Consider the following 13,682-nt stretch of genomic DNA (forward strand, 5'->3'; position numbering starts at 1 on the left):
TAGTATGTAACCACAGTGTAAGTACACATTGGTACATAGTATCTAGAGCTGTAATATTTCTGTAACTACACACATGTAACAACCCTTCCGAATGGTTTGTGTAAGTACAAATGTGTAACAGGACATATATAAATACATTTTGTAACAACAATATGTATAAGAGTAATTGGAACAATTTGATCCAGGGGGTGGAGATGGGTAGATTTAGGGGTGGAAATGGGATCCAGGGGGTGGAGATGGGTAGGTTTAGGGATATGTAAAGTGGGAGGAGTTGGATCTCAAGTTGGTGGAGTTGGTGCACCACTGTAATACCAGTGTACTTACATGGTAACTCCTCAGGAACTGTCCACAATATAAAGTGTAACATTCTGGACACCAACCACAATTTATATGTAAAGCCTAACTTACTGGCCGCTGCTGTGTAACATCAGAGTAATTACATGGTAAATCCATAGGAATTGTTTACTTAAATAAGTGTAACACTTTCTTTACCAAAAAGTGCTGTTAGTCCTGTTACACATTTGTACTTTCATTACCAAAAAGTGTATTTAACGGATAATGTGTCCCGGGATTTGTCCCGGGATAGTTTGATTGTAGTTCATTCACACTGCCAGTGATTTTCTGAAATCTGTGTGTGTGTTCACACACATCCCGTAAAGATCCCATAAAGACACGTGACATTACGATGTGACATGTAATGTGATGCGTTCGGTTTCATTTAAGCTGGCGAACGATCTCAGCTTCAGCGCGGATAGTGAGGAGCTACCTGATCTCTGCTTCATTACAGTTTGCACATATTTTTTCGTCGTGAACGTTAATCTGCCTTCAAAACACCCGGTAAAAGAGTTGCACGATAACATGCGTCATCACTACGACACACCATTTACGGCATTGGTTCTGGCTTTTGTTCACACAGAGCTCGTTCCGGGACTGAACCCGGCAATGTTACTAGGTCCCCAACCCGGAATCGATCCTGGAATCAATCCCGGGACGTGTTTGCGTTCACACATAAGGCACTCCGGCAATTTTCTGGGACCAACGTGCAGTGTGAAAGGGGCTTATGTAAGTACACAGGTATTAGGGCCATTTAATATAAAGTGGGACCCTACATTGCAATAAATGTTATGTCAATTAGCACTGCATTATTCATATACTATATTTATTACCTGGAAATTACCTGGAATTTCCTTTTTTTTAGCTACAGCCATAGCTGGATGCCTTTGTCCATATTAGGGATTTCCTGCACGTCATAAGTTATTATATATTATTTCTACTGGACCGTTTTGGACTTTCTGCGCTAGAGCGCCCTCCGGCTTCGAGTATGAATGAAACATGCACTGCATGTTCACATCGTCTTGTTTTGGATATGAATAAATCGTCTGGTCATACATAGACTATCTCATTTCTTCGCCCATGTGCACACACATCCAAAGTACGCACAAAAGTTATTTAAAATGCATCTGATTGACAGATAAATCATAGTTGATCTATCAGCCAGATGCACGTAAAAATGCAGGCGCTCTTATTTCGATGTTGTTGTTAATGTTTTTAGCTTTAAAGAGGGCGATTTTTTCCATTTAACTGAACTGTGTGCATGTATTTTAGACACTTACATTGTTCTTGCTCCATCCATGCAATATTCTATCAACCGAGTTTTCTATTTACTTATACTGCTGTGTCCTGGTAATATCAACGGTTTGACCCATTTCAAGAGCTGACAAAATTACGATTTAAAATCAGAGCATAGCTCACATTCACTAAAATATTGAAACGCTATGCTGATTCAAAACGAAAACGCCGGTGATTGACAGTCAAAGCAAAGCGTGGTTTGAATGTCCCGCCCCCGCAGCTGAACTGGAAGTTTTTATTGTTTTTTTTTTCCCGAGTCAAACCTGTCTGTTATTGGCTGAAGCACAGGGCTCCACCCCAGAAGTTTGAAAAGTGCCCGTCAAACGCCGGCTCGCTCCGTTTCTCCATCGGCGCCCTCCTTCAGTGTTGCCAAGTCCGCGGTTTTCCCGCAGAATTGGGCTACTTCAACACTGTTGCCGCGGGTTGTTTTTCATGTCCGTGGGTTTAAGCGACCCCAATAACGTGATATTTAGCCACTAAAATGCTAATTTTACCAGGGGAACCCCCCAAAAATGTGTATTTTACCCCACCGGAATGCGATTTTTACCGGGGAATCCCCCTCGAAACATGTTTGGGCTAGTTTTGGGCTAGTTTTGAGTAGCAATTGGGCGGGTTTTGTTGTGAAAACCTGGCAACCCTGGCCTCCTTTGTCTTTTTTTTTTTATACTTTGTACTTTTGGTGAAAAATAAATGTAGCGAAGTTGAATACTTTAGTTTCATTTTACGCAAGTAAAAGTAAAAGTACCACAATTTAATTATACTCAAGAAAGTAGAAAACGTGTAAAAATGTACTCAAGTACTGTAACGAAAGTATTTGTAATTAGTTACTTTCCACCTCTACAACAGGCCTGTGCCACCTTGACTTTGGGCCGTGAGGACGCAAAAGAGGCAAACTCAGACCCGGCTAAAATTTCCTGCATAGTCCATAGCAGCATTTCAAGAGGAAGAGCAGGTGAAGTCGCAACCATATGCCCCAACACCCTGTGAAAAGTCCTGGTGGTGAGAAATTGCCCTTTATTTTTCGAATGCCCTGAAGTCTTAAACAAGCTAGCACCACATCCTTGCACATATATGCAAATATTTGAAAACTCTGTAAATCTGGCAGAATAGAGTCCAGAACTGCAAAACCTTTCAGTGGAGATACGGGTAAAAGGGAAGCACCGCTGGGAGGTAAGGTTTGGTATCCAACGGACGTACCCCTAAACAAAAGATATACATGTCCTAAACACTACTGAATCACTAGGCAAAATGGGCTAAAACTATTGCACACTGAAGAAAAGAATATCTAATGTGATGGCACCAAGCATGCACTTATAGGGGCACTGTGACACAGCTTCTTATGGGCGGTAATTTAGCACCATCAGCCGATGAATTAGCAGGATATTGTAAGGCTTCAGACCTGGTGATCACTAACACAATCACATTGTGTCATTATGCAGCATTGAGATCCTATGAAAGGGAGCTGTGATCTGCACTAAAATTGTGAGTTTATGAACATCAATTATTAGAAAGTATTCACTGAAGCGTTAGTGAATCCCGACAACTCATGCAATATATACATACATACATACATACATATATATATATATATATATATATATATATATTCAAGAGCCAATATCTAGAGAGTAAGGATGTGTCATACATACATATATATATATATATATATATATATATATATATTCAAGAGCCAATATCTAGAGAGTAAGGATGTGTCCGTGTCTTATTTGGAAATGCATGGGTAATCACCTAAAAATGGATAATGAATTCTAACAGAAAACAGAAAAAAAAATAGTTAGATGCAGTCACTCCATGCACTTGCTGGATAACAGGTAAGCCAAGTAACTGCATGATATTTTAGATAAACACCTAAAATGACAACACTATAGTGAGTCTGTAAAGTGATAATCTTTAAACTATACAACTAAAAATTAGTGCAGCATGATTAAATAGCCACATTGCAGGTTCTGATGTGCAGCAGCAAGCATGAAGTTTACAACCAGATACATTGCACACTTGTTTCCTATAAGGCAGGGCTGTACAGTGCGACATATATGTCGCACGTGCTACGAAATAACTGGTCTGTGCGATGAATACATTTACCACTGTAGCACGCGTGCGTGTCTGCCATTCTTTTTTATTTTATATTTTGTTAAGGTGTAAGAGATGTTATGTTTCTGCACTCTTCCGTTTTTAGCAAATTAAGAAAACTTTGTCTAAAAACAATTTTTGTGATGGTTTGTATTTTTTGTGCTCTGTATGGAACATCAGTGCCTGTTTAAGTGATGAACTCCATTACTTGTGTTTGATTTCAGACACGATAACAGACGTTTTATACTTGTGCTACAACTTTTTGGCCTGTGCTACAAAACTTTCAACCTCTGTAGCACCAGTGCTATGTGAAAAAAAAAGTTAACGTACAGCCCTGCTATAAGGGCTGTGCCGAAAAGGTTGCTAGAAGCATAGAAAAATATAAGGTTGTTTGCTTAAGGTATTAGGACATCAGCGTCAGTACTTAGCCATTTGAGTGCATCAGTGATTGTACAGTTCACCTAAACAATTCTGGCACAAATGTATTTCATGTTTCATGTATGAATTAAATTACAAAGAATGAATGATCGGAGATGCTTTTTCTGTGTGTGCATGGGTTCCATAAGCTATTTTGCAATGGTTTTCAAAAAGTGGTGAGGACAAAATTGACTTGACATGTCCCACCCACCCCATAGCCTACTCAAATGATGCATATGTACTATGAACTATTTTTCGTTTTATTTACAGTTTAGTGTAATTTTAATTTGAAGATATTTATAGATATTTTGTAATAACAATTTTATGAATTATACATGGCATATTTGCTGTATGTAAATTATGAAGAACACTTTACATCAAAAATGGGCTTATGCCCCACCCACATCAGGTTTGATTAGAATACAGATAGACAATCCCACTGGCCCACACAGAATCTATTTCCAGAGAACTCAGTAAAAAGCTCCTCAGAATTGGGACGCATTCACAAACCCCTTGCATGTTCATTTCTAAAAAAATTTGGGGGGGTAATTTGGACCTTTTAGCTATAGTATTGTCATCTCTGCTTAACACATTTTAATATTTCACAGAATATTTACCCCCAAAAGCACCACAGAAAATCAGTCAAAAAATGCTGTCTGGCTTACTCATTAGTACAGTCAGCAGAGAAACAGATGCCTGCTCAACAAATCCCTGCTTAGATTAAACTTCAATCACCCTACATCCCCCTTCGCCACCCCATCCACCACCACCCGAGTGGGGCTGGGTTAGAAGGGGAGACATAATCTATCAATAATGCAAACATAATTGATCTTGCATGATCCCTCATTGCCTTCCTGAGTTCCACCATGAAAGCCAATCCACATTGCTGCATTGCTGCTAATTCAGCTCAAAGACCTTTCTGACAGTGTTCCAGCAGCATATATTACAAAACAAAATTCCTGTGAATATACTTAAGCTGTATCAGAGTGCCCATCAAATTTCACATTTATTTATTTATTTTTTACCAGTTTTTCTTTTTTTAGTCAGTTTATATTATTAGATAAGATACACATGATTAAATTTTTTTTCTAAAGATTACATTTTTAATTTTACACTTGTTAATGTTAAAATCTGTGAATCCAATAAAACTCCAAGCAGCACTGAAAGGTTTGTGCAATAAATAATTGGCAGCTGAGAACATGAAACCAAATTAGAGAGGTTTTGAAATCAAAATTGTTAACACCATAATCAGCCATGTCCATATTTATGCATATGTAGTTTATGGTGATATTATTACATTTCAATGTTTAATTATAGTGTTATTTTATTTTTGTGGGTAAGTTTACTTTTGAATGTTGATACTGTTTTGAATCAATATTTGATGCCCAATGCAAAATATGAGTTCTGAAGCAAAACTAGTTGTAAATTAACCATTTACTTAATTCATTATATGTGCCTATATCTTATAAGCTTTCTCTCATCATATTAGTTTTTACATAATATAATAAAGTTATGTGGACAGCAGCACATAATGAAAATCACAGTTCTTTTTCTCCTTTTACAAAGCTCTAGTTGCTCTGCTTGTTTTTTTATTATTATTATTAGAACTGTTGAGGGAGGTTAAAAATAGTGTTTAGAGTCAACAGAGTTTTATTATAATCGCTCATTTTCAGTTTAATGCCAAGAATGGCTGAGACTTTAAGCACTTAAGTGGCAGCAACAGTATATTCTCTCGTTTGGAACCACACACATTTTTTTTTCTGTCATGGTGAAGACATTCCATTGACTTGTAATGTTTTTATACTGAGAAAATTATATTTTCGATCTTCTAACCCTAACAAACACCCTTTGCATTTTTTAATTATTTGTATTATTTTAACATTATTTAGTATGTTTATTTAGCCATTTTCCTCATGAGGACTATCGATTGGTGCCCACAATGTAGATTGTACTTGTGGAGACAAACACAAACACGCACACACACACACACACACACACACACATACACACACACACACACACACATCCATTTTAGGGTTCCCTAAAAATATTGTGGTAAACCATAACATTGTTTCTACACAGATATGTGTAGAGCATACTCAAGCATACACACAAAGGGCAGCGGACCCACCCCTCTCTCAACGTCAGACACATGGAAATCAGGTATTTTACAGCAAAAGGTACTTAATGCTTTTGATATTATTACACTCACAACAGTTGCACACAGTCACTCACAACAGTCTTAATTCTACACTATTAAACACCCTCCATTTGTGCTGTATGTTGTATTTTTGACCATTTTGTGTATACATTGTTTTTTGTATATAATCACTGTGAGTAGTAATACAACATCTGTACTGTATAGTTTGGAAATCAAATGTTTTGAAAGTGTGACTAAGCATGAACCTGATTCAAAGGAAAACAGCACTGGAGGAAACAATGTCAGTCAAAACACTGTAATCAGCAGATGAACAGTCCTTGTACAGACTTCTCAAGGTGTGGAGCGAGAGAGAGATTTCCAGAAGTAAATGTAACAATAAAAACCGAGAAGAAACCTGCTCAGCACTTCTCCTGAACACACACGCCCATCTTCACCTCAACACACAGAGACAAAAATCAAAGGAACCAACCCAAGGCAAAAATCAAACAAACAAAAAAACACACTATAAACATACACAAGACTTGCCACCTGTCCATCAGCCAACCTCTTGAAAATTATAGCAGTGTTGCACAGTGTCATTTAAGCTGCAGTTACAAAAAACACTAACACCTTTATTTTGTTTTTCAAATCTACTATAATGCTTGGGTATCTAAGCACAGTTTATTTAAAGTAAATCATCAACAACTACAACTCACTCAATTCCAAACTGTATTTAAGACATACACTTATCAAATAAACTGTATTTAATAAATACTGCAATTTTAACATAAACGGCATCACATCAGGAACTTCCACAAACACTTAGATCCTCTGATACTACATTAAGACAGAGCAGGTCCTTAAAGTGAAGTCCATGTTTACCTGCTTTGGCCACCTCCTCCTCCCTCCAAGCCCGTTGAGTTTGTCTGTAGCCTCCATCCTGAGATGGGACTGAGTGTCTTCATTCATTACCCTCTCAAATAAGTCAGCGTATCCCTCTTGTTGTCTTTTCTTAAAAGTTAAGTACTCAATAAGTCCTTGTTTCATCCATCCAAAGGAGATCCCCTCCACTCTCTATAGTCTCCTATTCACAGTGATGGTAGTAACAAATAAAGAGCGAGGGACTAGAAAGGGGGAGTGGCCAAGAGAGGGAGAGAGAGAGAGAGAGCGACAGAAGCTGGTCGCTAAAATAAGGAGGGTGATGGGTTTGGAGGGAGGAGGGAAGCACTGTGGTATCACCATGGTAACATCTCCCACCAGTGTTTATTGGGAAGCACAGCCAGTCCCAGTTGCTACCCATGTGTGTGTGTGTCTCTCTATTTTTTGTATCTTCATGGCTACGAATGGAATAACAGGCATGAAAAAGGTAAAGGGTGAATGTCAATTTTTTATGTTAAACTATTTATGTATAATGGTCAGTGTTGGGGGTAACGCATTACAAGTACGTAATCAGATTACTTTTTTCAAGTAACTAGTAAAGTAACACATTACTTTTTAATTTACAAGACAATATCTGAGTTACTTTTTCAAACAAGTAATGCAAGTTACTTTTTTTTTCCAATTTATTGCTTGACAGCTCTCCTGTCCCCATGTTGAGAGAAATCAGAAGATGTTACTGTAGTAATGGTACACCAGTCTTAGTTGTACTGTGTTTACTGTATTCATATTTAAATGAGTCATTATATTACCTTTAACTGAAAACGTACATATATACTTTATTACAGTAAGGTGAATATTATACTTATTCAATAAAAATTACTATTGAGAATAAGAAGAACTACAAAAAAGTACAAATGTGCAGATACATTAAACAAAAGCATATCCACAATAACAAAGAGTAAAACTGTGAAGGGAGGATGTGTAGATAGATTTCAAAATTTGTCTTTCTTTTTTTTTTTTTTTTTTCAAATTCAGAAAAGGGTGGCCTTAGCAAACTGGCTGCAATTTTTTCCCCCCCCAGTGAAAAGAGCTCATAAAAATTACTATTGAGAATAAGAAGAACTACAAAAAAGTACAAATGTGCAGATACATTAAACAAAAGCATATCCACAATAACAAAGAGTAAAACTGTGAAGGGAGGATGTGTAGATAGATTTCAAAATTTGTCTTTCTTTTTTTTTTTTTTTTCAAATTCAGAACAGTGTGGCCTTAGCAAACTGGCTGCAATGTTTTCCCCACCCAGTGAAAAGAGCTCTGTGTGATCTTTACACAGAAGAGATGCTGCTCATGTTAATGATTGCCCCTGGTCATGTCCCACTGCAACACAGCTGACAGAACATAATTACAAATCACAGCTGCTGCTTTAACAACAGTGGTGCTGAGGAATTTATTATATTACAATTCTAAATTCAAATGAAATTAGACCGAAAGTTAAAGTCTTGTTAGAGTTGACTAAACATATCATATAACACTTTTTGCCATATTTATTTTTGTCAAAATAAAAAATAATCTAAAAAAAATGTTTAATGCTCATGCAAATGGTTCCGCTCAGCCCGCCCGATCAGGGTTCGACCCTATTTAACCACCAGCAGAGGAGGTAGGTGCTCTAACAAGGAAGCTAAAGACTGCAGCCTCTAGTGTCTAGAGGCTGCAGTACTAGCATTCCTCTTGAGGCCAGGCTTTAGGTTTACATGCACAGCTCTTAGCTGGCCTCCGTTATACTTATTTTTACTTTGTTTTCAATTTGAATTTAGTTATACCATACTGGGAATTGGGAACTGATAAAAAAGCCACGTTATATTGTCTGTGAACTTTAAACATTCTGTCAACTAGACACATTCTGTAAACAGTGGTTTTATGGATAATTAAAATAAAAGTCATATTTATAATGTGTAAATTTACAGTATCATCCTCAATGTACAGTAGTCTGCACAAGTTTCGATGTACAGTAATTTAATCACCAAGCTTCTTAAAGTTGCCACCCAAGTGACTTTGCAGTATCAGCCATGCCATCCGGACCACCTGAATTTCTTGGCACCCAAAGGTTGTTAGTATCATGCTTGGGAGAACAGACAGATGGGAAGGTGGATAAGAGTGTGTTTACATCCAAATCATAACCACATCAAAGATTCATTTTCAATGATTGAGATTTTAAGATGACCAAATATCTTGCCTTTCTACCTAAAACAAAGGGTAACACGTTCTATGAAGCCCGTATTTATAACACAGTATAAGGGTATTCTTAAGGCATTATAATGAATGCATAATGCATTATAAAAAATGTATAATATGTTGTTTCATCTCATAAATAATCATAACAAAAATTATAATACACTATAAGACATACTTATTTGTGGTTATAACTTTTATGAGTATGATTATTTATAACATGCAATAAACACCATGATATCTTACTGGCAAATGTTCTATATAACACATTAATCCAATCAAATATCTGTCTGTTTAAGAAAAAATATTGTTATTATCATTATTATTATTGTTGTTGTTGTTGTTGTTGTTGTTTATAAGTGGTCTTTGTCTGCTTTAAGTATAGTAATAAGTTAACAATGGCAAGAAATTAGACTTATAATTCATTATAACTATGGGAAATATAAGCCATTGTAAGTTAAGTGGATGCATTGTGTTCATTGTGTGTTATAAATCATCATACTCTTAAAAGCTATAACCACAAATAAATAAATATTATAATGCATTGAAACTGTTGTAATGATTAATCATGAGATGATACAACATATTATAAGTTTTTTATAATACATTATGCATTCATTATAATGCCTTAAAAATACCCTTATAATGTATTATAAATACGGGCTTCAGAAAGTGTTACCAAACAAGGTAATATGTTGTGGCAGGCTCATGTGTAATACAACATTTGAAACTTTATTTGAAATGTGTATTGTATAATGCAGAGCAAATTTACAAGCACACCACAAAAGATATAAAGCTTGCATTAAAAGAACAGAAAATTAATGTTTATTAGGAATGTACTAATAGCAGTTACTAAAGTAAATGGGGCCTTAATAATTGTGTTACTTCTCTTTAATTAATACAGTGCAGCTGTCATGCACTCAAACAGGCATGCTGCCCAAGGTTTAGTGCTATTACATGTGCATCAGTGAGCCCATTCATAGATGTCTATGGGCTCAATACTGAAAGCAATAAAAGATAAAGTGTAGTCCCCACTGCATTCAAACAGTGTCTGAGTGAGTAACTGCATAATGAGTTTAAACAGTCAGAAATCACTGCTCTGCATGTTCAAAAAGTTGTAGTCGAAGTGCTCATGTTCATCACAAACAGGCAAAAGGATAATGACAGTCATTGTAACAGGTTCATAGGGAACTGTTTTGCAGTATGAACGCTAAAATATAGGGATCACATAAAGGCTTGTTCAGTTGTAAGTGTAAAATCTGAGTGTATTTTCGGTTTGTAAATCAAAGGACCTCTACCCTGCAATCAACCCCTAATCCAGTTTAACAACTTGACCTGAATCATAAGTGTATTGGTCTAATAAATCAAAAGACTTTTACCTTACCATCAACACCCAATCACCTACCCATTTTGACCTTGTCCTGCCCCAGATTAAATCTTTCTGGGACCACATAAATCAAAATACTTCTCAACGCTGGGCATCAACAGTATGCTGGTTTAAATATTGCCTGTTTGGTACACACATATCAAGGTACCTTGGAAGGGGTATTTAACTCAAATAAACTAACCACTGGGGTACCTCAGGTTTCAGTGCTGGTGTGAACAGGCCTTTAGGGTAACAACAGAGAGAACAATGTGAAATTTCATGTACAGCAGACCCCAAACAAATAGAGGGGAAGCTTCACCTCCCCCAACTGACTCGACAGAATGCACCACATGTTCCCCTTCCCCCTTTCTCCCCCACAATCAAATCAGCTAAACCAAATGGGTTTAGGTGGCTGACCAAATTGGACTACCAGTCATTAGGGGCTTATCTGAGGTTGACCCAGCAACTAACTGGCTACCATTTAAAAAACAAACAAAAAAAAAAACATCTGTTAGCTGGTATGAACTGGTATCTCCAGCATAACCCTTGACCAAGATGGTCTAAAAATTCAGTAGTCCAGCTAGTTAACTACAATAACCAGCTAATGACCAGCTTGTTTCAAACACAGCTACATTACCACAGTAAGGTGATTTCAGCTAGAAATTCCAGCAAGGAAAAGTGCCTTTAACTGGAGTGAAGGACCAATTTAGAATAGCATTGTTTGTAAACATTGCATTGATGTTTGTAACTGACCCATAAACAGACCAAAATGGAATCTGTTGACTGCATTTTCTGTGCTGATTTTGTCGGAAAATCTTTGAAATGTTCAAAATTAGTGCTTGCGTAAATTAAAGATGGTATGAGACAGACTGTGTGTGTGTGTATGAGCACTTGTCTGGGCACCTCGATCCCTGCTGGGAAACTTTCAGGCCTGGGGAAAATGTGTTGCCATAGAGACACATCTAAGTGAATATCCATAGCAACTGCCGTTGAAATGCATGGTCAAAGTTTTTATCTGATATGTACATTGAAACCAAAGTGTAGAATTACATGTGTGTGTGTCTGTGTCTCTCTCTCTCTCTCTCTATGTGTGTGTGTGTGTGTGTGCGTGACTTCTGATATGCCACACCTAAGTTCATCATTAGGCTTTGATAGTGCTGATACTTCTGCTTAGCATACGAGCTCTATGGTACAAAAGAGATTTATATTTATATTTATACTTATATGACTTTACAAAATTATTTGAGAATGACTCATTTTTATCTATAAATATCAACCACTGTTAAGAAAAAAATATTCTTGCTTTTATTAAACAACCAAAATTATTGTTGAACACCAAATAGCATTAATGAATCAAAGGCCTTTCTGTCCAAACAGTAAGCACAGTTTTATTATTTCTTCCAAACATCAGTCTTATTAAATCAATATTTTACAAACAGGAAGTGTCTCTCAAATAAATCAAATAAATATATTAGTGGACATTTCCTTGCAAAATAAAAGCATAAATAAATGAATAAATACTTTAAAAAAAAAGTCCACTCCACAGCTATCCCCGAAATAATTAACTAACTAATAATAATAATATTAATAATAATAATAATAACAATAATAATAATAATAACAATAACAATAACAACAACGATAATAATAATAATAAGAGAGGTTGAAGGTGATTTTTTAAGGTGATTATTATTCCCTTTGATAAAGTTGTATGATAAAGTTATTTGACCCTGTTCAAATCAAGAAGACGGAGAATAGAAGTGAGAATACTTTGGGGAGTTGAATATCAGCTGGCCAGGAAGCAGCACTGTATAAGCTTCAGAGATTTAATTGCAATATGCAAAGAGGCCTGCCAGGAGTAAGCAGTAGCCAAAGAGCTCACCATTCCCATTCATCTCAGTGGAAGTTTAGCTGGCACAGAATCATCTGGAATGATGCAACAAGAAATCTGCCAGATCCGAAAACAGTTCTGCATCTCATTCTCATTCACTTTCATCTCAGGAAAAAAGAGTGACCAGGAAATTCTTCAACATTTTTCCTTTTGCGTTCAATAAAAGACAAAAAGTCATCTGGTGATTCAATGACAGAGTCATTTTGAGTGAACTGTTCCTTTAAAGAAGCTTCTGTTCCCCTCTTTCATTTCAATTCCCTTATATTCCTTCCTGTAATTAATATTCCTGAAATGCACATTATTATCCCTTTTAAATTCATATTTTTGTCACACATTATTATAGTTTAATTATACAATTTAGTGCTGGGTAATATTATTGTATATACGTACATTTACTTACTATAGGGTTAAGGTTTTTTATTAGGTTAGCTGGTCTATTTTAATGCCAAGGTAACACATATATCACTTTTTAAGTGCAGAGTTGATTCAGTGCACTGTAACCTATAGCACTTCTCCAGGTAAAGGTTTGAAGAGTTGTAGATTGAGTAACTGCAGCATGGGAATGAGTCTCAGAAATCTGACAGAAATGTCTAGGTTTTTGACAAAAAAAAAATACTGATGGCACTGGGGGTGGGTGGGTGTGTGTGTGTGTGTGTGTGTGTGTGTGTGTGTGTGTGTGTGTGTGTGTGTGTGTGTGTGTCTCATTTTTATCTATAAATATCAACCACTGTTAAGAAAAAAATATTCTTGCTTTTATTAAACAACCAAAATTATTGTTGAACACCAAATAGCATTAATGAATCAAAGGCCTTTCTGTCCAAACAGTAAGCACAGTTTTATTATTTCTTCCAAACATCAGTCTTATTAAATCAATATTTTACAAACAGGGTCAGTGGGCGTGTCTGCATTGATGTAATGTTTGTGATTGTATTTAAAATCCACAAGAGGGCAGCACTCGTTTTTCTTTCTACTTGCATCATTATTCCAATATTTTACAGTTATGACATTGTTCACAAAAAGAAGCAGTGAGTTTTGTTTTT

General features: G+C 36.3%; 1 protein-coding gene across 1 annotated transcript in view; it reads right to left on the reverse strand.

Moving 5' to 3' along the window:
* LOC107677060 (ankyrin-2-like) overlaps positions 1 to 7,356 on the reverse strand; it is a 192,268-nt gene extending 184,912 nt beyond the window's left edge. Inside the window, 1 exon segment of the mRNA XM_016471851.1 lies at positions 7,160 to 7,356. Within this exon segment, the coding sequence (XP_016327337.1) occupies positions 7,160 to 7,324 (165 nt within the window). The 5' untranslated portion in view covers positions 7,325 to 7,356.
* Between the last annotated feature and the right edge of the window lie 6,326 nt (positions 7,357 to 13,682).

This window comes from Sinocyclocheilus anshuiensis, unplaced genomic scaffold (assembly GCF_001515605.1).
Source record: "Sinocyclocheilus anshuiensis isolate Anshui unplaced genomic scaffold, SAMN03320099.WGS_v1.1 scaffold1589, whole genome shotgun sequence".
Taxonomy (NCBI): Eukaryota; Metazoa; Chordata; class Actinopteri; order Cypriniformes; family Cyprinidae; genus Sinocyclocheilus; species Sinocyclocheilus anshuiensis.